The 26,663-nt window shown below is 35.0% G+C and overlaps 1 protein-coding gene across 1 annotated transcript; it reads right to left on the reverse strand.

Moving 5' to 3' along the window:
- Window positions 1-225: 225 nt before the first annotated feature.
- LOC145291940 (galactoside alpha-(1,2)-fucosyltransferase 2-like) lies at window positions 226-25,068 on the reverse strand. The gene is made up of 2 exons (XM_080137864.1): window positions 25,030-25,068; window positions 226-2,083 (listed from the first exon to the last, which is right to left on the reverse strand). Exons 1-2 carry the CDS (start codon window positions 25,064-25,066, stop codon window positions 939-941), a joined length of 1,182 nt encoding a protein of 393 aa, XP_079993990.1. The 5' UTR covers window positions 25,067-25,068; the 3' UTR covers window positions 226-938.
- Between the last annotated feature and the right edge of the window lie 1,595 nt (window positions 25,069-26,663).

Raw genomic sequence — 26,663 nt, forward strand, 5'->3', positions numbered from 1 at the left:
AATAAAACCTGAAGAAAGTGCTCAATACTGTTGTAGAGCAAGTATGCGTTTTATTTTTTATTACCGTATCTTTCTGTTGAGTTACATTATTGTTTCAGCTACCCGGCCGTTTTTTGGCCGTCTGTAACTTCCTCAGACTTTTACAGAAATGTTCGTTGCTATGGGATGAAAGAGTGAAAGAGTGAACAGGCGAGGGGTGCGAGAAGATCGGGGAGGGGGGAAGAGGAAGGGAATAAGGGGAAAGGTGGGAGGGGGTGCTTGGTATGTTGGTAATGTTTTAGTTTTGGAGTTTAAGGAACTTGTGGGGGAGGGTCTGAGAAGTTAATTTCTGGTGTGGCTGAGGGCATGGGGATAAATGGAGGGGAAGGGGAATATGTGGGGGTAGGAGAAGGGGGTTACTTTAAAATTTTAGTCTTAATGTTAAAGTTTTTGGCGTCTCGTTGGTGAGATGATTTCTTGATAAGTATGTCTTGACCTGTTGGGTGTTCGCTTAGGTTCATAGGCGGGGGGGGCTATGATTCGGTTTATATATATATATATATATATATATATATATATATATATAAACGATCATCTTACAAGAAAAAATATGATTAATACTTCGTGACCTGCCGAAAAAATTATATGCTCTAAATGCAAAACTAAAAATATAATTTCCGATTAATTTTTAACATATTTTTTCAAGGCGGTTAATATAAGATAAATTAATATAATAAATATATATGTGTGTGTGTGTGTGTTTGTGTGTGTGTTTGTGTGTGTGTTCATATAAAGACACGTTTTTGTATGAGACTGCATGTTTTTGTACATGTCATAACACTATATCTATAATTACTTATTGAATGATTATTTGAAAAACATAAAGGTATTATCTTGAAAACAATAATAAAAATGTATATATTTTTATCTTTGTGTGTGTTTTTTTTTTCGCGATGTAATTATAATGTGACTCTGATCCAATTTGGGGGGAAATAATCGCTGAAGTCTTTGCTATATTCAGCTCTAAGTGCAGATCCCTCTCTTGCTGGTGGGCAAAAATAGGTGACCAATCCTTTCGATAACCAGCCTGACCACCAACTGTAAGTTCCTACAGAGGTAATTGTATGGTTACATGATGCGATGATGGCCATGTCGAATTCAGCACTGTTGCCCTCAACGAAATAAGTGTTTTTAGTCTGAAGATTGCCTTTGCACCATTTTATGTCATTCGAGCAGACGATAAATAAAACATTTTTATATAAACTCCGAAACATATTTTGAGTTCGACTGAAATATTCCCGAGGGGCGACTTTGTAGCCGTGTGGATGGTTGACCATATCTCCACGTCGGACATGGATAGAAACAAACGTCCAAGATCGGTTCTTATTGCTTTTATTTTTCAAATGTTTCTTGTATATGTCTCGGATAACTTGATCGGCTTTGTTTTGGATTGGATCACGAAACTTGAACTGACGACGTAGCTCAGCTGTGGCATTCTCGAAGTACTTGTACGACTGTAGATATCCCAACAAACCCATATGTTTATTGTTGTCAAAATGTATGGTTTCCTTGTCAAACGCGCTGGCCCGAATTTCCCATTTTATTCTTACATTGTTGCACATGGAAGTATTATTTAAAACTCGGCTACCAAGATGCAAATGGAATATATTAACAAGACGTTCGCTCGAAGAAACTATCACCTCCATGCCCTTTGAGCGGGCGATCCCGTACGTTGACGCATATTCAAACATTAAATTGCCTAAGCGACCCATTGTTCTTAAACACATAAAATGTTTCGGCTTCTTAGTTGAGCTGGGACGGACGGTAGTCATTTTAATAATTTTATATGATATCGACGACAGTTTCCTTGTCTGTAGTGTTGTCCTTTTTATCTTCGTAGTTGATGTTATATTTCTTGTTATTTTTTCTTTAATATTAATTCTTGATGTTGTTGCATTTCGCTTATCTCCCCTTAACCAGCTTTTGTAAAACGTCAAATCCCAAAATGTGCCTCCTATCAACGTTTCGTGGATTTCGCTTATTTTTCTTCTGTTCAGGATACCGAGGCTTCCTATGGCCAAAACTATAAGCACCATGAACCAAACTGCAAAAATAAAAGCAGAGAAGTATCTTATTAGAACAGAATATTTATTTCATCAACGGGAACAATGATAAAAGACATTTTTTTTCATTTTACGTTCCTGAATTTTTAAAATGTCGTTTGATGAAAAATATAATCGTTCGTACATAAATAACTAAAATAAACTAGCAAGGAAATCCAATATTGTCAGGGATTAAATGAGGATCAACACATATATTACATTTCAAATACTTTTACTGTAATCGAAAACAATGAAATCGCCCATTTTTTCAATAAAATCGATTGATTGCTTGCTCTATTTGATGACACAAGCCAATAAACCTGGAGGAAACTGTACAATGTAGAGAACCTATTTTGATTGTATGAAATTATTTTTATATAATGATATAAATGCAAAAAGAAACATTCATTTTGAACGCCCTCCTGTCATATAAAATCAACTGTTGTTCTTTGATAACAAAGAACCAACAATTGATTTTATATGACAGGCCTTTCTGCTTGAGTGGTGATAAAGTTTTTCAATGCACTTGTGATGTTAGGATGTATAAGGGTATTAAATTTGGTCCAAATCGGACTTTTTCGATTACTGTTTTTCGATACTTACCGAAAGTATCCCTTCGATACAAAATCTATCTGAGAACACTCCCAGGTACTTAAATACTGTTGTGTAAAAAGAAAAAAAAACTCGACCCAACCGTTTTTGAGTCCATAGAAAACTCTCTCTCACACACATTCTCTCTTTCTCGCACACACATACACACACACACACAAAGTGCTTTTTATATATTACTATCAGGGACACCTGACGTTTCCCAGTATTAAATGATGACCAATATTTAACATCAAATGAATTGATTCATTGCTCTACTTGGGGACACATCGCGGTACACTGGAAGAAAAAATTCATATGCCTCCCAACAATGACTTAGTCCACAATACATTGCAGTCTATGTTGCACTGTAGAGAACCTACTATTGATTTTAGAGAATTATTGTTTTATATATAATGGCTTCAATTAAAGGTTAAAATGCGAAAGTCAAGTATTATGCTGCAATTGTGCTATAAACAGAAAAATTAATTTCGAACGCATCCCTATCCTATCAAAGAACCTACTGTAGATTTTATATGCTGGGTATTTTGGCTTGTGTGGTGATAAATCTTCTCAAATGCCCTTGTGATGTTAGGCTACGTAAGGTGTTAATTTTTGTCAGAATAGCCTGTTCCTTCTTTTATCGGAGTATTTCGATTATCGATTATCGATTATCGATACTTATCGAAAACATTCCGACACAAAACGCATCTAAGAACACTGTCAGGCATATAAAGTTATTTGTGTAAAATTTCATAAAAACTGACCCAGCCGTTTTTGAATCGATAGGGAACGAACTTACACACACAAACAGGCATACATACACAAAAATGTTGCTGTTGTAGTAGTAGTAGTAGTAGTAGTAGTAGTAGTAGTAGTAGTAGTAGTAAAAAATAATTTTAACTCCTTTTCCTCACCAGCATTTACATTAGTACGCTCAAGGAAGCAGAAAAGAGGGAGGGAATTCCAATATCTAGCACTCCGGGGGTAGAAATTATTAAAGTAGAAGGCTTTTCGGCATCTACGAACATCAACAGTGAAGGAGTGGAATTTTGCTTATTGTCCGGTTAGGAAGGAGTATTATGTCGAGGGATCATAAGTGCTTTCAGTTCATCAGAACACTCCATTAAAGTACTTATAAAACAGTCACAAGGATGCACTATTGTGGCGATGGGGTAGAGGTTGGAGCTTAGTCGACAGTCCGAAACCTATTAGTTTTGGGCCCTGTCTAAGACTGAGAGACTAATGATAGATGTAGCAGCCCAGATGTAGCAACAATTCTCCATGCATGGGCGAATATCGGTTTATAAATTCCTCGTTTGTTGTGGTGATTATAGGGAGTTTTGTCAATTGAATATGCAAGATGGGGAGAGGTTTTGCAACCAAATTCCCCTTGGAAATCTTTGGTTAATATTATTGTGTGAGGACTAGCATTATCATGATGGAAGATGACTTTCTTTCTTTTAACTAAAGAAGATCGATTTATGGTTAAAGTGGATGAAATATTGCAGAAAACCATGAGTGATGCTTTTATAACCAAATTGAAAGTGTTATAAATTAATAAGTGATATATTTAAGTAATATCACCGTACATAACATAAATTGTAATAGTTTGAAACGTCTCTTCAACAAAGTGGCAAACCTTTTACACCAGTCTGATATAAGATCGTATCTACATATATATATATATATATATATATATATATATATATATATATATATATATATATATATATATATATGGAATATAATACGAACTTATATCAGACCGGTGTAAAAGTTGTGCCATTTTGTTGAAGAGACGTTTTAAACTATATATATATATATATATATATATATATATATATATATATATATATATATATATAATAAAAATTACAATTAAATTTACAAAAATGGTCCAAGATGGTAAAATTAAAGTATATTATACATATTACAGAATTAATATTTATAAAGTTATCTCAACCAGATGTAAAAGCTCGATAAAACCAAATCGGAAATAGACCTTATAATACGTAAGTATTAAGTATATTAAGTATAATAAGTATAATAAGTGATAAAACTTTCTTGAAGTTATATATTTGGATTTTACCGTCACTGGATTATTTATCTTCCACCAGACTATCCATTCACGTGTAATCACCTTTTTCTTCACCATATTCCCTCTGCTTCACTTTTTTTGTTTTCAAGTAAGATCTTTGACTTACTTGTTGTTTCATCAAATACTTCTGCATGCAAAATCCGATCTCGCATTTTACTAATTCCTACCCTCTGATGAGAAGGAAAGTATTTCTTCGAAACTCCGCGGATTAAGGACTATCCACTTATCTAGTGTTTCATTTTCAGATTAAATATGTTTTTAACTCATTTCAAAGTGTTTTTTAACATGTTTTATTAACTGTTTGCTCGTATATATATATATATATATATATATATATATATATATATATATATATATATATATATATATATAGACAACACATTTTTTAAACGATTGTTCACTGCCCGCTGTCTATTATCCGAGACTTTTTCTGTCTTAGTAACATAGCTGTATTAAAAAAATAGTTGCCCTATAAATAAAGAGAGGAATATGAATTTAATTCTGATGAACCAATAACCATTCCTATAACAGGCCGGCGGATCTAACACTTGGGGTTCTCTATCGCAGTCAGTCAGAAGAGACGTATATTTTTTGCACTTCTGCATTTACTGACCTGTATTTCCGTGATGTTTCTTCTACATATCTCGGCAGTTTACGTAAACAGCCGGAATATGCCTCGCGCTGATCAAATTTTAAAACGCTAAAAAGAAAGGAACAGCAATTATGGCGTACTAATTACAATGAAGGAAAATGAAATACAATAAATAAATTTATAACATCAACCTATCATAATTTTTTATGAATAAATAATTGTTTTCTTTTTAAATAATTGAAAACATAAGTATTTCAGCATTTACCGACCCGCGGTTTGCATAAAGTTTTTTCCGTTGTCCTCGACCTCTGCCAGGGATAACTATTCTGGGCTCGGCTGGAAGCGACTGATGGCTAAAGGTTAAACCGGGATAAGAAAATTATAATGATAAGCAGAAAAAAACATGGAAATACAATAAATGAAATTAATTACAAACACAACACAACCCTAACCCTAACCCTAATCCTATCCAACACAACCCTAACCCTAACCCTAAACCCTTTAAACTTAAAGATGGCTTCCCATGTGGCAGGGATATCTCCAGAGAAGAGGTTGAAACCATATTACAGGAGATGAAACCTGACATATTCTTTCTAAGCGAAACTGGAATAGGGCCGACCACCTCCCTAGGTGAGTTCATAATTAAAGGATACTCTAACTTAACATCTAAACCTGACCTCCAAGATCGCCACGGGCATGGAATATGTGCCTACATTAAAGATGGCTTCCCATATGGCAGGGATATCTCCAGAGAAGACCCTAATCTACCTTATATGTGCTTCCGGGTTGCACTTGCTTACACCACCGCATTTATATTTGCCCTCTATCGCGCCCATAACAGCGGAGTTACTGTCTTTAAGAGTATATCAGAGAAAATTGACCACATCCTGTCTGCTAATCCCTCGGCTAACATTCACATTTGCGGTGACTTCAATGTCCATAATGTGGAATGGCTGACCCACTCAAATAAGACTGATGATGAGGGGAGGTTCTGTCATAATTTTGCCATTGCCTATGACCTCACTCAGATTGTCCGCGAGTCCACACGTGTGCCCGATACTACCGGTCAGTACGCAAGCCTTCTAGACCTTTTTCTATTCACTTCCGCTGAGCTATGCTCATGTTTTGTTCTATCTCTTCTGGGATCCTCCGACCACTGCGTCGTATCAGTTAAGATAAAAATGAAATATAATAAATCTACAGACATACCTCTCCACCGTACTGTATACCGATACTCTATGGCGGACTGGGATAGCTTCCGTGCATTCATATCTGATCTACCTCTCCATTCCATGTTTAAAAAAGATGTGTCCTCTATAGTATCAGACCTGACAGAATGGTTACTTGTAGGCATAGACCAATTCATACCATACAAAGATTCCAACAAAAACCTAACAGCCAGCCAACCCTAACCCTAACCCTAACCTGCGCGAATAATTTTTTTTTGTAGTTCTTCCAATTTATCAGACAGCGGGTCGTTAAAAATTGAGGAAATCGGTCGGCGTTTTCCGGTTATTTCCGTCAGCTGCCAAGCATGTTCGAGCTAACTTCGGAGAATCTCAGGTTAGTAAATAAATAAGAACTAGCATATTTTTTGTATGATGTTTCATGTATTTATTGAATGTTTCTTTGTAAGAAAAGTTCTTTTCATAAGATTTTTTTTCTGAGAAAACCTTTTTTTTTTATTCGAAAACGTATCAACGAATGAACAAATTCCTTTGTAAGAATTTTTTAAACAGACCGAGAGATCTAAAATTTGAAAGCTGAGGTATTATATTTGTTCAAACTTAAACATGAAATCCATAAAAGCAACCCCTTCGTAAATGAAGAATTCGTTCTTTATTGGATTTCATATTAATCAACATAAGAGAAGAGAGGAGAGTTTAGTTTTCTTTGAAATAATCTAGCTTGTATTTATACTCGCTTTGTTGTCGTTAAATTATTATACTTTTCTCACTTCGTCGATGATGCCACAATTCCTTTCCACTTATTTCAATTCCGTTCCCGTTTTCTTTATTTTCACTCTCACGTCTTTAATCTTCAGTTGTTTTTAATCAAGTGCCTAAGCGTGTCCTTGAATGATTAGAATATACTTACAGAAAAAACAAGCAACATTTTAAACTAATTGATATATGGCAGCTAACACTTCGCTTTCATTGCTCCAAAAACACAATTTTAAAATGTAACTTTTATATATATAGTGAGCCGTTTAACGCCTACCAAATTCGCTTTGTCTAGATCAAACACACAGACACAGAACAAGCTGTGTGCATTAGCACCCACACGCATGAAGTGGGGCACGCGAAAACATCACATAACTTTGATACGCGTGCATTTCCTGTGACCTCTGACATAGCCTTCCGTTTCCATTCTCTTCTCTTCGCTTGGCACCAAGCAGTGCACACGTATAAACCAACACGCTCCATAAGCATGCACTCGGAGAGCGGCAAACAGACTTGTGAGGTAAGGTGATTGATCCTTCACGAACTTTAATACCAAGCAAAAACAATCGAACATAATGTCTTACCAAGAACAATCAATCTATATAATTATAAAAATCAAATGATCTTGTAACGATGTATGTAACCCACTTTCCGATTTACGACATCCGGTTGCGCATGCGCGCATGACCTTGCGCACTGAAATATTAACGTTATTATTTTGAAATTATTATTTAACATGGGAAGAGTGGGGTTTAAAATAACTTAAACGTAATACAGAAATGAACGATGTAAAAAAAACCCAGATACATCAAAATTTGAATTTAACTATAATAAGTATTATGGTATCTGTTCAGTGTACATTTACCTATAAGTATGGCCAACCACTTATAATTCAGTACTGTAAATTGTTTTTTTTTTTCAAAAATAATCAATTATAATAAACAGAACGCTTCATAGAAATCTATCTATATTCTTTTTCATTTTAATATACTTTCATAGAAATGTTTCTGTTATTTTAAAAAAAACTATTTTCTTTACATCATAAGTGTCACGCTCATACATGAATTCCACAGCTAATATAAAATACTGACCCAACGGGTTACGAGTAGTCTAGTTATTCATAAAATTCAACAATACTATTAAACTATTCAGTACACACATTTTTACACAATGAAACTTGCAGTTCGTCTTCACCTGTTCGTATACACCTACAAGTGTTTTCATATTATCTTGCTTGTATGAATAAATGTTTCTTGTATATTTTTTTGTAACTTGGTATTTTGTTATAAATAATTACGGTCGGAGTTATTTCTTATTTCTTTCTTATTTCTTTACCGATCGGTATATCCAATCCCAACAGATCTATCAAATGAATTTAAGTTTACGGTGCACTTTTATATCATAATCAATAAGATATGTCTTGAAATTCTGTACCTACATCTGACAACGTGTTATACACGGGCGTATATTTTTCGATAGCCTGGGGGTTTCCCTTCAACTGTGTTCTTAATGACAATGATCACGTCCGATAACTAATGATGTGTTTATCGGATAAATGACAAATTCATTTATTATAAAAGCAATCGTTTTTATTTGATAAAAGAACGTTTGACGTGGAGCGGGACAGAGAAAGGAGTGAGTGACGGGCGGAATTGGGTCGACGCATCTCGTTCTCGGGTCATGGCTCAATTCTCTGTTTAACCTTCTTTGATTTTATGAAGTTCACATACCTTCTGAATCGCGATTTGATTCATAATTTCTGCACTGTTTATTATTATTGACGTTTGCTTTTCGTCAGAGTTCAAATACCAGGACGTTTTTACGTTAGATAGAAATAGAGGTTAAGAATCTCTCTTTTATACTTCAATCGCTGTAATTGTCTGAGAATTTTCGTTACTTGACTTCTCATTTTTTTTTTTTTTTTGTTTTGGCGTTGCCTGGCCTTGAATATTCAGCAAACGTAACGATGGATCTTCTCCATGTTGTATGAACCATGAAAATGTTGACAACTAAAAATTATTGATCTTATCAGGCTGAAATTATACAATGCGGTTACTGCGATCGGCTATGCGTTGGCGTTACAGACAGCACTTCCATTGTCAGCATTCTTTATGAGAGGGGCCGCTTCTCTGAAGATTGAACGCTTGTAGAAAACAGCGAACAAGATATATTATATAAAAATAAAATTATGTTATTACTAGCAGATTTGCTCGGTGTGTGCGTTTGGATTCTTAATCCGGCAGGGGGGATGTGATGCGTCTAGTGTGTTAGGCATAAGTCAGTGTTAAGTTCATGCTTGCATACCTTCTTGCTTCCAGCTAACACCGCTGGCTAACCTCATGGTGAAAATGGAGCAGCTATGCACAAATCTTCCCTGCCAGTAAATAGTTTCTCCATCATCAAGACTCCTACAGTGCCTCCACGTTAGGCACACACGATAACTGGGTGCCTTGCTGTTGTAGGAAATCTCGGAGTAGTAGGGGACCCCAGAGGTAGTGTGTTGTGTGTGAACATGCCCTGTCACACTACCAACCCCTACCCCACTGTCTTGTGGGTGCCCTAACTTAGGCGAAGACTAGGGGAACCAACCCCAAAATCAAACACCACTGCCTTGTGGGCCTTATCACAGCAAAGAGCTAAGAGATGGGAACTTTGACTTCAAATCCTAATGCTGCCTTGCAGTTTTCCTTAAAAGGCTATGAAACCTCATCCAGAAAGAAAAGGCGTAGTAGCGGACACGATAGGGCGACTGTCTACCTCACTGAGATTACTTTCGGCCAGAAGCTGCCAGTCGTTGCGGGTTCGCTCCACTGGACATGAGCATTGGAGGTTCAGAGGTTGTTTATCTGATGCATAACAGATACTGCACCTAAACTGCACAAGCAAGTTTGGAGCCAAGCTGGGAAGTCCTGTGGCGATGGATTGAGACTACGCCAACACCGAGGGATAAAGCACTGCGGCCCTAACTAGTCATCATCAAGACTGACGGACTGCATGATGATGATGATGATGATGATGATGATGATGATGATACTTGGTGTTGCCCGGTATTAAACGTAACGTTAAATTGCTTAAGAAAAAGCGAAAAAAAAACTGAGACATGTTCTTGCAGGTATTAAGTTTTTCAAAACAGTTCACCACTTGTAAGCAAAAAAAAAAAATACTCGAACTGAGATCGAAACTGAAACATATAGACAGTGAGTCAAGTACGAGATCTCTTAGGCCAGCTTGACACGGTCTGCTGAAAAAATGTTTTCAACTTACTTATTCCTAATGAATAGCCCTAATGTGAACGATTCATGCATACGGAATCATTAAACAGTTAGCAAACAGCTAAAAATTTAATAACTTCCACGTACCAAATTTTTTATGTTGGCCCCTTAGATGTCCTTTTTTATGATGAACCCCGATTAAAATGTTTTTTCACGTGTCTGAATACCTTATATACCAAATTTTAAGTCTGGCTATCAAGAATTCGTTGCGTATATACGTTAAGTACTGTCCTCGCACACCCGCACAGACACACACATTCTCACTTTTGTAGATATATAAATTAACTGTTAAGGAACATTTTTAACTCGACCCAATAGCCGGCACAAAAACTGCTATGCGTCCGTGTTGTTCGGAATTGTGGTTTCGTCTTATCTTTACAATACAATTCAATTCTCCTCTCTTTCAATGAAGAAAAAAAGCGAAACAAGAAGCGAGAAAGAGAGAGAGAGAGAGAGAGAAAGAGAGAGAGAAAGAGAGAGAGAGAGAGAAAGAGAGAGAGAGAGAGAGAAAACGTACATAAAACTTGAACATTGTTTTAAATTTGATGGTCAGCAAGCAGACATAACCTCTGTCACCTATTCGCACCTGGCTACACAAAACACCTGTCAATCTCCCACGTTGACAACGTTAACCTTTAAAAATGTGCACTCACTAAGATGTGTGATTTTGGCATATGGGCTCAAATTGGGAGGAGCTCAAGGCTCCCACGAAAGGCTTTCTCGCCCATTGTACCACATCAGATAGCACAAGATTAAATTTGATAAAAATCTGAAGTTGAAATTCTGCAATAATTTTAACCATAAATTAACTTTTTGAAGTAAAGGCCAAAAGTCAAAACACTTCATTGGCTACCATATGAGTTAAGTAAGCAATTTCTCCTAATAAACAGAACCGAATTCATCATAAAAGTGTTACTTCCATCTTTCCGTTACCTTGATGGTCATCAAGACAGTTTCTCAACTTCTTTATGGTCTAGACTTTGTTCCCCATGACTTTTGCTTAGTGTCTAAGCTGAAAGAAAACCTTGGAGGTTGTCGTTATGAAACAACTGATAAGATGAAGGAGGCTGTGACGAGGGTCATGTGACGAGGGTCATTTACACGCTCACACAAAAGGACATCCATGGAGTCTTTCAGAAGTTGTTGGAACGGTTCAATAAATGCAATGAAGTCGGATGGGAATTACTTCGAAGGGTACAAGAGTTTCGTGTGTGTACTATCAATAAAAGTGGCCATACGAAAAATGTCTGGAAACTTATTGAAGACACATCGTATATGAAGCAATTTGAAAGCATAACGAGAAAACACGCAAAACAACTGATAAAAAAAGGAATACTGGTGACGGTTAACTCAATTTAGATATCTTTTCATCACGGGGACATCAAGTATACCACGATGGTTATCATTTCTGTGACCTTGATCTGAACTTTGACCTGGTTATCTCAAAATTAAATCAGTGTTATATTAGCCCATCTTGTATACTTTGAGCAAGTTTGATGACGATTGGCCAATCAACGTGGACCCAAGTCCATACACAAACATAGTTACGAGTGTAACAGTGCATGGACGCGCGTATTCAAATGCATGCAAGATGACGTCACCGGTAAGGAAAAAATAAGACTATCAAAAGGACGACCACGTTAGAGACGTGGGTCACGTCACAACGATAACAAGAAGTCCCGCGTGGCGCCGAAAATGAGGAAATAAATGTTGTTACAAAGAAAGGAGTTATTACTTGTCTCATGTTCTTTGCGACAACGCGTTGGGTCTACGTGTGTAAACGTGTGTATTATGTTTACACAAACTCGACCGCAAGCATAACCTCCCTGAGCGCGGAAATTATATTTCGATTATAAGTTTGTGAATATACTGTAAAAAAATCAATATTAGAATTTTATTAAGAACTACTTTCCTCGTCATTATCAATTAAAAACAACATTAAAACAGTGATTAGTACTTCAGCATAAGTTTTTAATTAGTTTTGTATATTTTGTCAACGTCTCATGTCATCATCTTTTTAGTAATCGCATTACGTCTCAATGGCAACTTATCATGTGTGGGGTTAATTTGAATAAAACAAAGTATATTTATATAAGACAATGAGGAAGTATAATGAGGTCACGCGTAAAAAAAAATTGATATCTTTTCATCACGGAGACATCAAGCGTAACACGATGGTAATCATTTCCTTGATTCTCACGGGTTATCATTTTATCACGTGGACAGCTTGAGTCTTGTTATTAGACGACATGAAACAGTAATTTACTTTCTTTCGTTTTAGCTTTTCTTTTATCTGCTAAGAGGAAGCCGGGGTAACATGCCTATGGTGAGTGCCGCTACGGTTCGGTTGAGTAATAATGTAGCAATATTTACATGCGTACTTGTGAAAATAAGGTTAGTATCGGAAATTTCCACGTAAGATATAAAGAAAACGAAAAATTAAGTACCACAGCGATTACGTCACAAGAAGGAAGTCACTATAGAGACGTGGCGAAAAGATCTTCTTACTTTCTTGCTTCTTACTAACTCTTTATATTTTTACTGAATCAAGAGAGAGAGAGAGAGGGGGGAGGGCGAGAGGGAGAGAGAGATGGGGCGATAGAACGACTAAGAGAGATGTCTGGTAGGGCGATTGCGTTAGAAAGTGCTAAGTTTTTATTAATCAGGTGTGGAGATGACTAAAACAAAAGACCGGATATAGAATTTCCGATTTTGTGTAAAAAAATTTCGAAGAAGTAAGAGTTAGTTGAAGACAGTTTTCAGTTTGTGACAGTTGACCATAGTTTGAGAGAGAGAGAGAGAGAGAGAGAGAGAGAGAGAAAAAAAAGAGAAAGAGAGAGAAAGCAGTTTAGTTTTGGATAGCTGCTCTCACTACCTTATGAGAAAAGAGTTAGAAGTATATGTGTATACAAACATACCGATAAAGAAAAAAAAGGAAACTCCACAAGATTTTGTGTTGTTCTCATAAACGCTATTGAAAAATAAACAACATCAATTCAATTGGGTTCGACCAAACTCTTTGTAGTACTATTTGTTCTTGAAAGTATACATATAACCCCCTTAAAATATCCAACAACTCAACTGCTCTTCATGTCGATTCATTGAAAACAGAATAACAACAACAACAACAACAACAACAACCAGAATAGGAAATCTAATATAAATTCCCAAGAAAAAATCAGAAGATTAACCAACACCCGCGTTATACATCTTCAGGTCCTCTCTCAACTCAACTCCCCGATATAAGATTCACCAATACTGGGGTGGATAAACCATTAAACAATAATAAAACATTGGAAACATTCACTTATATAGGTGCAACCTCAAACTTAATAAAAGTAAGAATTTCAAAACACTTGCATTAAATCAGAAATGAAAGGTCTCAAAATTATGATAATAATAGTTCATTTTTAACTACATTAATCAATAGCCTGAAGGACAAGAAAATTCCCTATTAAATTAAATGGAGTATACTGGATAAAACTAGATCATACACCCCAGGGGAAACATTTTGTAATCTTTGTATACCGGAAGCAGTTAACATTATCACATTCACTAAACCTTACCAAACCTTTTTCATACTCTCTCCAACAGAAGGAAACTAATGTTTGAGGCAGCAACCTAGATGTGGCAACAGTACGCCATGCATAGATGAACAGTTGCCTAAGAGGATATTTGCCGGCGGGAGAGGTTAATTAGCTCAGTAAGAGAGTACACCTTATTTGCAACACACTATGCAGAATCTGCTGTGCATTTGTTTCAATTTACGACAAATCAATCTATTAGACTATTTCATTTTGAAGTCTGTGTTATATAATTAATTACGAATTAGTGGAACATTGTTAAACTTCTACAGTAATTTCTACTTGTAAATGGGTAAAAACATAACACTAAATAAATATCGCTTTTTAATTAAAAACTAAATTATAAATCATGCTAAATTTAAAAAAACAAAAAACTTTAGAGCATTTCATTTAACCTATATACTAATACATTCTTATTTCCATTTTATATAGAGACTCACTATACACGCATTTACATACTATATTTTAAATCTCAGCATATAATTTACACTTCTAGGATTTTGTTCGAATACTATTTCAAACTTGTTTTAAGCATCTCTTAATTAAGGAGTTTATAAATCTTCTCCCTTTCTACAAATAAAGTAAGTAGTCCCCCATTGGAAGATATTTTCCAAATTCACATATATGAATGTGCACACATAATACTCAATAATGCGTCATCTTTGTAGTACTATAGAAACCCTGTTTTATAGGCATAGTTCCGTTACCCTACTCTCTTAGTTTTACTTAACAATTATAGCAGTTACTTTGAATATTATTATTATTATTATTAATTTTATTATTATAACTATTATTATTACCATTATTATTATTATACCTTAACCTATCTATCTATATATCTATAAAAGTGAACGTGTCTGTGTGTGTGTATCTGTCTGTCTGTCTGTCTGTGTGTCTGTGTACAATTCCCTACGCAATAACTCTGTCAATTTTTAGTCTACAGAGTCGAAATTTGATATACAGGGTACTGAGATTTGGGGAAATCGATGTGATCGGTTTTCGGTAGGCTTATGCACATAAGCCTGAAGAGTCCTAGAGTGGATGAAACGCGGAATATTCAGTGTAGCTTAATCGCCATATATATTTTATAACTTACTATATATATATATATATATATATATATATATAAAGAAAATTATCAAGACTGTAAATTAAGAATTTTCTGGTTATGGCATTAAATAAAACCAACTTTCTAGCTATAATAAATCGAGCCCTAAAAGAAATAATTTGATTATAACCCCCTCTTTTAGTTCTAATGTAAAAACTAATGATTTTTTGAATATTGTTGAAAAATCATTAAAGTATTCGCATAGATACAGAACTTTACTTAATAAAAACTCCATTAAGATATCGTACTTAGACAATTATAACATCTAATAATAAGAAAATCGAAGATCCGCAGACAATCCCTTTTCTCCAATAAAACTAAATGTAATTGCCAAAAAAGGCGTGAATGTCAATAACTGTAAACATAAGAATGTGATTTATTCCTGTATTGTAACCGAGATAACATCTAAATCCCTCCAAATTAACACTACTAATTTTTCCCAACTGCCAATACCCCGACAATCAAATAATAATGAACTTCTCTTCAATAAACTTGCTAAATAACAACACTAACAATATAAATAGGGGTAGTTTTTTTTGCCATACAATTCCCATGAAAATAACAATGACAACCTGATCCATAATAACAATAATATAATCCATAATAACATATAATCCAGTAACAGTAACCAGATTGCACCCAACACATACACATACATTGGATTCCCACCCACTTTAATAAAACTGAGAATTTCTAACCATATATTATCATTGAATAAAATAAACGAAAATAGTAACCAGGGAACTGTTTTAACTACTCTTATAAAAAAGCGTTTCTCATTTTCTCAATTAATTAAGATATTATCAGTAAATCTAAATCATGGACCCCTAGCTCTGAATTTTGTAACCTGTTCTTATCTGAGGCAGTTCGGGTAATGACTTCTTCTTAATGCAAGAATGTAATTAATACTAAAAGCGAAGTAATTTTCCAATGCAAACATAAGGCAAAATATAAATATAGCAATTTTGAAATCACTTAGCCTCCATTGAAACATATTCACTGCTTAATAATTCGTTTTAAAATATGTTTTTAAATAGGTTATATATAATTATTACCTTCACGCATCTTTCAGCTAATCACATAGCATCATATTATTATATTTTTACATTTTACGATTTCATCATTAGCATTCTTGTCATTATTATTACTGTTAGTAGTGATGCTAATGGGAATGGTATTATTATATCTCATTTTCAGTATTTTATTATTAATTTCACTATCTTCTTAATTTCATTCAAATATCACTATTTTAATTATTTTAATTATTAAAATGTTCATGATCTTTATCGCAATATAATAGTTATTAGTACTATTTGTTTATGTTTTTAGTATTATTTTATCTATATTATCTTTAGTAGCATGATTACAGTGAGTATTGTTAACGGGATTATATTTTATTGATTTTAATTAATGTTCTGTAGTACTTTAACATTACTGCTGGTAGCAACTTTATAACCATTACTTCGATTGGCAGCAATAGCAGTGTTTCTTATTTGATAGTACTGCTTAATTATTATTATTTTATTCTTTAATTTTATCAATGACAATGGTGCTCCAACTTTTTATTTTAACTTCAATTTTAATTTATGACAGCAATACCATAATTATCTCCATATTTCATATCTATTTAATCATTTCATTGTAATGTTACTACAATGTTTATCTTAATTTTATTATTATTAATATTCTTCTTATTATTATTGTTGTTGTTGTCACTATAAAGATTACAATAATTTTATCACTTTTAAATTTAGTGTATTCCTTATTAATTTTAGGATTGAATGACTTCGTAGGTTTTTAGCACCTATCGCATCGTCTAGATGACGTCCTCTGTCTGTGTCAACGTCTACACATTTGCAAGTGTTACGAGAACAGGTCCTCTGTTCTTCTACCTAAGTAAAAATGAGATAGTATAGTCCGAGAATTCGAACCCGGGAAGCTAGGTTTGGAATTAAGATTCAGAAGAGTTTAAAATAAATAGCAGATATGTTTGTTGAAAAAGAATTCGTTGTTTAGAAATGTTATTGAAGAAGGAATTTGATGATTCAATTTTGTTTATGAAAATGAAATTAAAATAAGGAATTTGAAACATAGCAAATGTTAAACATATTGAGAAATAGGTTAGACCAAAAATAGGTTAAAGAATTCTTGTTGGAGATATGTATGCACGTGAGTTCAGGACACGTGAGTCGGGAACATGCTCGAACATAAAGAACGAACACGTGAAGCACGTGTTTGGTCCTGCAATGATGTCATGGCTAAGAGATGAGTTGTCAATATAGTTGGGGTTTTATAATGCCATCTGATTTTGAACGGGCAATCCCGTATGTTGAGGCGTACTGAAACACTAAATTGCCCAAGCGACCCATTGTTCTTAGACATATGAAATGCTTTGGCATCATAGTTGACCGTTGACGGACAGTAGTCAACTGAACAATTTGATATGAGACCGACAATTTTTTGGTGGTTTGTTTTGTAATTTTTGTTTGGTTTGTTCACGTATGGTGTGTTGTAAGATTTGCATTTTGGGGTTTATGTTGTATTGTAGTGAAAGTTTTATACTTTCTTAGTGTAGCTTTAGTTGCAATTGTATTGTTTTTATTATTATTATTATTATTATTATTATTATTATTAGTAGTAGTAGTAGTAGTAGTATTGTTATTATTTTTGGTAGTAATAGTACTAGCAGTATTATTAGTAGTAGTAATGATACTATTTGTAGACGTTGATTTAGCCATTTTGTCAATTGTTATTATCGCGTCTTTAAGATTGGTTCCCGATGAAGTTTCATTTCTCACAGCTGTCGTGGACCAGCTTTTGTGAAACGTTGTGTTCCGATATGCTGCACGTTCGAAAACACTGATATGCTGGTTGCTGAGGATATTGAAGGTTCCTACATATACGACTAAAACCATTAGTGCCGCGAACGCCACTGCAAAACAAAAGAGGAAAGCAAAATCTCATTAGAAAGAAAATAGTTTTTTTCAGATTCATGTCATCAACGAAGACAAACAGTGTGAGCAGTATATGCAACGGCAACAATAGCAACACAATTAACACAGTGCGTTCATGAATGTGCTGTTTAATGTCTATTTGAGAGATTAAACAGCACAGAAATTTTATGAATAGCATGCAAATACTCTTATGTATTAGAGCTCTGCATCAGTAGCGATTACGTTAGTTAGTGTTAATTTTGACAAGGCACATACTGGGGTAACCTATATTTGTGAAACAGAATCGTTCCCAGGGTTGATGGAAAAAAACGCAATATAAGGTTGAGGCAAAGAGCAGAGGTCAAACACCGTAGGTAAAACACAGACACTTCATAATGATGTCATGTTTTTGAGCAGAGATGAAACTAACGTGTTCAAATCAGTCTCTCTTGGGAAGTTATGCGGACAAGACACGGCCAATAGTGTAGAAGCCGCTAACGCGAATGTTATTAGGATCTTTGTTCGTCTGCGTCACTCATTTCGTAAATTAAGAAAGTTCAGTTTCAAAAAGTAAATAACTGGAGAAAATAACCTTAGTCTCTCTCTCTCTCTCTCTCTCTCTCTCTCTCTCTCTCTCTCTCTCTCTCTCTCTCTCTCTTCTAGATCTATAAGCGACGCGAAACTAACTGCAAAATAAAAATAAAAAAGAAAGCAGAATCTCATTAGAAAGAAAAGGTTTTCTGATTTATGTTATCAACGAAGACAAACAATGCGACTAGTAAAGACAATTAACACAGTGAAAGTGCATAAACGTAGTGTAACATTTGAGAGGTTAAACAACACAGAAACCACGTCACGCTTTCGAGGAGAGAGAAAAAAGAATTTTAAAAAATGTCTCGCTCTGCAAGCCGTGATGATGGGACACGGCCTAACAATGCGAATACGCAGAGAGGAACACAACTTTTGTATCAGACATTTCGATTAAAATTTACAAAAATACGAAATTGCATTTCTAATTTGATAGATATTTTCATGTTCAAAATAATTACTAAAAATTATGATCGGCGTGTTATATATTCGGACCCTATGCCAGGAAGTAGGGATAAAGTTAGTGTTATGGCCCTGGACAATACAGATACGGAGATGAGTTAGAAAAGGTAAAATATATTAGAACAAAAAACAGCATATAAAAAGAGCAATCGTCGTAGTACATAGCGTCAAGATGGCGGACTACGAAAGTATACTGACCACCCCAGACGTCGTAAGTCTCAGTTAATTAATACAGTTCAGAAGAGTACATATCTTGTGCATGGGGGAGTCCCCACAACAGTTAACTAGTGTATATTTTTACAAGGCTCACATTGGTATGAGATTGACAAGAAAATTCATGCGGTTTTTAACTTTTAATATCAGATATCCATATCTCGGCTCAAAAAATAATTAGTGATCGCAATGAGCACCATTAGAATCAACACATTTTTGCCAAACAAGTGTATTTATTTATGTTTTGCAAGACAAGGGTATTTATGCCAGTCACATGGAAATCTTGCGTTCTGGTGGCGATGTAGTCGCTGAAGGAGTCTTTGATATCGTTTAGATTCTAGAAGCATTTCTCACGCAGGAAGTTGTCGAGTTTTTTTGTTGTTTTTTTACATAGGTGTCACCACTTATCAAGACTTATCAAGGCCCAGAGATCACTCGAGGATAAGGATTAAGGGTGTACAGTGGTCAATTGGGCAATATATTAATCGTTAGTAATTGAAATTCGGTAAATTTGTTAACTTAAGTGAAACGGCTCATCAAAAACTTGTTTACGTAGGACTTGTAGACAATCAGACTATAGTCAGTTGGAAAGCAGGAAAACGGAAGACAGTTCCATAGGCGTGCACTTCACAGAAAGCAGCTGTGTTCATGGAATATGCGTTTAGGTTTAGGCATAGATAAAGAGTGGGGGAAATTGTTGATAGTGTTTTCAGCTAGACGCGTGTTTCTTGTGAAACTTTGGCGAGGATGGGTACCATAGAGTGAAGCTCAGTCCAGCACTTGCCATGAAAATAGCGATAAATCAGAGACAAAATCGCAACATCTCTGTGAGATAGAGGTTGCAGGGAAGAGAAACGGACATCTCCTACGAGGCTCCGAAGTCTATTTTGAACTCTATCAAGGCAGGGCAAGTCCTTTCTAGCAGCTCGGCAACAGTACTCCATCCTTGGACGTACCTGGCTCTTATATAGATAGAGAATTGCATCAACAGTGAGATATCTACTGGATCGATACAAGGATCCCAGCATTTTTCCAGCGGCCTCGGCAACAGATTTGATGTACGTGTTCCATTTCAGACCAGGAGTAAGGATCAAGCCCAGAAGCTTGTCAAAACATGAGGCTTTCCCGAAGACGAGAGCCATCCATTTCAATTCATGCCAGAGCGTTGATGATATAAAGATAACAGCTTGGTTTTAGACGCATTAAAAATAAGAAGCCACTCCTTTCCCCAAGATCAGAGGAGAGAGAATAGGAGAGACTTAATCGTTTACGGTCTTGATGTACTACCAGAGATAGTAGTGTCATCAGCATAAATGTCTAGAAATGATGTAAGGATGTGATTTGGAAGACCATTAATGTAGATCAGGAAGAAAGTTGGGCCCATGACGGACACCTGAGGGACTTCAGCATTAATACTGTGAGCTTCTGATTTTTGCCCATCAACTACTATTCTTATGAGCCTATCAGTGAGAAATGATTTAATAATTGAGAAGACATTTGCAGCTATACCACAGATGGAGATCTTGTGAAATAAACCTTTATGCCATACCCTATCAAAGGCCTTCGATATATCAAGAGCAATTGCCCTAGAAAGGTAGCCTCCGTCGAGAGATTCGCTAATCCTATGAGATATAACTGTAAGCACATCTGCTGTAGATATAGCAGAATGGAAACCATATTATGTGTCACTAAGAAGGTTATTTTTGCTGAGATGGTTAATTACTTCTCTATTTAACACAGATTCCAGCAACTTACACATGATGCACAGGAGACTTATTGGCCTGTATTGAGAGGGAGATGAGTGGTCACCTGAATTCTTAAATACAGGGTATACAGATGAGATTCTCCAGGGTGATGGGAAGCAATTCTCCTTAAGACAACGCTTAAACAGTTTTGTAAGTATGGGCGCTAGTTCTGGTTGAAGTCTTTTGAGTACTATAATTGTAATAACGCCAGGGCCGGTTGCTTTACTGGAATCAAGGATTTTTGATTAGCTTGGCAACATCACGTACAGATATTTGTATATCACATAGCGTGTTTTCTGATACAGGAGGAAATATTGGAGGTTGGCGGCCTTGGTCGCAAAGGGTAGAATTAGCTGCAAAGTTCTTGGCAAAGAGTTTGTCTATGTCTTATACTGACGAGATTACCTCAGGTCCATTGATGATAGTTGGGATAGAGCACACGCTTCTGTTCAGGATTCTGTTTGCTATTTGCCAAAACTGGTGGGAACCAAGCCGTTGCTCAGCTACTTTGGACTTGACAGACTGAGCATGCAACTCTCTTGCGTTCTGTATTACTTTTTTACAATGGTTGCTGGCAGTCCTGAAAGCGGTTTTAGTCACAAAACATCTATTATGTTGAAAGCGATGGAAAAAGTGATTTTTGTGTGCAATGGCAGCAGCACATTCTGGGAAGAACCATGGCTGGCTGTTAGGTTTTTGCTGGAACTTTTTCCAGGGTATAAAACGGTCTATACCTACAATTAACTATAAAACGGTCTATACCTACAATTAGCTATTCCTATTGAGGACACATCCTTTTTAAACATGGAACGCAGAGGTAGATCTAATATAAATGTATGGAAGCTATCCCAATCAGTTATAGTATCGATATACTGTACGATGAAGAGGTACGTCTGAGGACTTATTACATTTCATTTTTATCTTAATTGATACAACAGAGTGGTCGGAAGATCCAAGTGGAGACAGAACGGAAACTGAACATAGTTCAGGGCAAGTTGTGAGAAAAAGGTCTAAGAGACTCGCATACTGACCCTCAGTGTCGGGCACACGGGTTGGTTCATGAACAATCTGAGTAATAAGTAATGGAGAAATCGTAACAGAACCTCCCCTCATCATCGGTCTTGTTTGAGTGGGTTAACCATTCCACATTGTGAACATTGAAGTCTCCACATACGTGAATGTTAGCTGAAGGATAAGCAGATAAGACGTGATCAATTTTCTTTAATATGCTTTTAAAGATAGTAACTCCGCTGTTGTGGAGGCGATAGAGAGTAAATATAAATGCAGTAGTGTGAGCAAGTGCAACTCGGAAGCACATATAATGTAAGTTAGGATATTCTCTGGAGATGTCCCTACCACATGGAAAGCCATCTTTTATATAGGCACATATTCCATGCCCATGACGACCTTAGGGGTCAGATTTGGAAGTTAAGTTTGCACATGATGAGGTAACAATTACCCACTAATATGGCATCGAGAGGCCACACCAGAAGCTACTGGATGGTCGAGAATCCATTTACCAAATGGCAATACAGCAGCCCCAGTACTTTGCACTTGCTGATAGGACAGCCTTCTTAGTGGTTAAACCGAGGTTCAAGTCCCTGACTATCGGACAGATAATCTCAGCCCAGATAAAACGTTTACCTTCAGCACCCTTACTAGTGACATGGCTACAAGGATAGACACAGAAACATAAAATTTCCATCTCTAGCGACTGTTCGCGCAAAATACTGCAAACCTAGAACACAGCTTATTCTTCTCCTTTTGTCAGAAAAATCACTCATTAAAAAATGAGGACTGAGGGACACATAAATAGAAGCCGCCGATAACGCATCCACAATGCGTTATCTACTACGTGCGGTCTGGCATTGCCATGGAGGAGAATTAGGATTTTTGGTTGACTAATGCTAAGTGTTGTTGCTATAGTTTCTGATGTATTTCATCCATTTGTTGGCGTTACTTATCCGCGTAATGGTTTCGCCTGTATTCGAAAACCTGTAATGGCTGTAACCGGTTGCAGACCACCAAACAGTCAGCATAACCTTGTTTTAGTACAACTTTGGCTACGGAAAGAGTCTTGGAACTACGTCGGCGTCTAAGCATTGAGCTGAGTGTCGTTGGTTGTCGTAAAGAACCCTCTTTTCATCAAAACTCACAATCCAGTTGAGAAACGGGTCGTATTTGTTGGGTCAAAGTAGAAAAGATGATACTTCACGGTTATGATATGTGTCTTATTTGGGGGGATTTATTACTTGCTATTAATTCAATATTCTCACATTCTAAGAGTATTAGTGATATATATTTCAAAATGAGATACATTTCGAAATGTATTTATTATATTAAAAACAAATTTAAACATGTTTTTAATTTAATTCGAACAACTAAATCATAAAATTCACACCCCACACAAGGCATATTGCCACTTGGATATAGAGGGCTCCTATCAGGGACATAAGCTACTAGTGTACTATGCAGTTTGGCAGCAAGATATCGGTTCACGTTACACTTGAACTTATGCGTGTCAGTACAGTTGGGGAAGCAGAGACCCGGAAGGGAATTTCAAAGTCTAGCAGTTTTGGGGAAGAAACTACTTGAGTAGATAGCTCTCTTACATCTAGGGGTCTCTACTGTGAAGGGGTGGGATTTAGATGTTTTTCGGGTTTGGCAGGGTATTTACGTGGAGGGGGTACAAGTGCTTGTAGTTCGTCGGAGCGTTCACCATTAAAATATTGTAGAACAGACAGAGGGATGCAACATTTCGTCGATGGGACAGAGGCTGAAGCTTATATATATATATATATATATATATATATATATATATATATATATATATATATATATATATATATATATAATTGTTGGTAGTATTGGCTTATTATTTTTAAAAGTCTAAATATTTATTTTCATTTGAACAAATAATTCATAAAAAGAAGAAACAATTCATAAAAAATTTTCATACACATTTTTTATTTGCTATTAATTGTTTGTCATTGAAAAATATCTAACTATACAATTTAACTTAAAATAAATGTTTTGGTTTCGTCATTTGAATTTTAATGAAAAAATTTGTTCAATAATTATCAAGAATATTGTTTTCTTTTTTTTTTCAATTAATTTTTCATACTTACAAAAATAGCATAATTTTTATTTGAAAATTCGCCAGCTTTTGCGTGAAAAATGTACTGGTGTTTTTCGTAGACCGCCCGAACAATTCCGACGATAACACAATTCTTATACTGCATAAGTACAATTTATCTATTATAATAAAGTCATATTCCCATTTGTTTGTTCACAATTTGGTTAAAAAAAGTACACTATTTCACAGACTTTCACGGACTTTCATATACTTTTGATATTTGTTTTCTTCCACCCGAAACCAAAATTTGACACAAGTATGGTAAAGGATAAAGAAGTCATCTCAATTACATTAAAGAAAATCTGTTTTGATTAACTTTATTTATTTTTTAATTATTTTATAGCTAAAATCAGCTGCGTTTAAAAACAAAATTTTTCATTTAACCTATGAGTTATTTCTCTTTAAGCTATGAAATTTTATTTCCCTGTTTGAATTTCGTAGATGAAGATGGCTATGTGTTATGCTGCCAAAAAGTCCAAAATGTGGTCAACATTCAGGAAAATTGTAAGAACTTATGATCTTAGATATATCTTAAATAGTATGTGACTAAATCCCTCGCCTGGCAATATGGTTTTGTACCTGGCAATTCCGGGTACGTACAGCTAGTACAAAATATCACTCAATCATGGATAGTGAATTGTTGACAAGCTGGAGTCAGTTGGTACGAAGGCGAATGTACTTACATTTTCTCGATGTCAACAGCTTCTTGACGTCAACCATCATGTTCTGAAAAATATAAGAACTACATATAATAATATATTAATAATATATTAATAATATACATTATCCAATAAAAATTATTATAATTTTTTTTATTTTTTTAGTCATTTAGTTCATAAAAAAATAAGGCGTGTCTTTCCTGTTTTACTAATGTTCAACACATTTGAAATTCATATTAGTTGGATTATTCGGAGGACTGTTTTCATCTAGAGTGTTATTTGCACAACGTTTCGGTCGATGTAACCGCCGAACTTTTTCGAGTGTACCTTGTCGAATTCAGAAATCTTTCTGAGAAAGCACATATGTCAGTAAGTTCCAGACTTGACAGATAGGGCCACTAATAAAAAGTCAATATGACAGTCATTCAGTACTAATCTTTAAATTGATTGAACCTAATTGATGTAATGAATATGAATGCCTCCAGGTCCTCTCTCCTTACAATACTATGATTGGCTGAAAAAAACAGAAATACTGAGTGCTAGCGCCATCTAGGAGAAACGTTGAAATGTACTAGGAACATTAACTTCGATTACGAGCCTTTGCACAGTAAGGCGACGCCTGATTATTACTCATTTGATGGTCAATATTGTTGATTCTACGTTTTCGTTGTAAATATATATATATATATACACACATACATATATATATATACACATATATATACATACATACATATATATACATATATATATATATATATATATATATATATATATATATATATAGTTATTTATTTTACATTTGTAAACTAATAAACTGATCGTTATTCATTTTGGAGTATATATTCTAATAAATATTATTAATAACATCGGCGCAATTCTTTTGTGAACAATAATATTTAGCAGGTGCGTGTGTATAAAGTTTAATTTTTAATTGATTTTCAGAACTGATCGTTAAAGCTTTTAGATTACACACGCGCGCACACACATGCACACACACATACATTAGAAATACTATAATTTCTTATCCTATAGGATTTCGATGTCTACCATCTCTTCAGGGGAGAATATATTAGCAAATAATTATAATGGTTTACACCTTATTAGCTAAAGTCAGTGAGACATGGAAAATCACAAGTAACAGTTTTTTTTAAATATTTAAATATCATAGTGTAAGGGAAGTTAATGAAAAGGATATAAAAATTCACATCCAAATTGCATGGTAAAATCCGAAGACTTTGAGAGCAGTGAGATAAAGTGATCCAAACTATATTTTGAGTAATCCACATCACAATGTAACAGTCCGAAGTTGGCATTTTCCTGGAGAAATTTTTTTTGTTTATATAATGAGTCCGGTAAAAAAATTATTATATAGGTTCGGTGGAATAACAAAAACATTTTGATTTGAAATTTAATTATTTCACGTCATAATTTTTTAAATTCATTGAATGACTAAAATTTGATTTATTTGCTCTATCTTGTGCATCGATCAATTTTTATTTAGATGGGATAATACATAGAATATTCCTGCCAATAATATTTTAAGACTTATAATCACAGATTTCCATACCAGTTGATTTTAAGAAAATTTTATTCTGAAGTATATATATATATATATATATATATATATATATATATATATATATATAAAAGGTTTT

Source organism: Euprymna scolopes, chromosome 13 (assembly GCF_053919585.1).
Source record: "Euprymna scolopes isolate OS-2025 chromosome 13, ASM5391958v1, whole genome shotgun sequence".
NCBI classification, from domain to species: domain Eukaryota; kingdom Metazoa; phylum Mollusca; class Cephalopoda; order Sepiida; family Sepiolidae; genus Euprymna; species Euprymna scolopes.

Coding starts and splice junctions, on each gene's coding strand:
- LOC145291940 (XM_080137864.1), bottom strand. CDS start 25,066: ATGGTTGACGTCAAGAAGCTGTTGACATCGAGAAAAT. Junction 2,084..25,029: donor GCTGTTGACATCGAGAAAAT/GTAAGTACATTC, acceptor TTATTTTTGCAG/TTTGGTTCATGGTGCTTATA.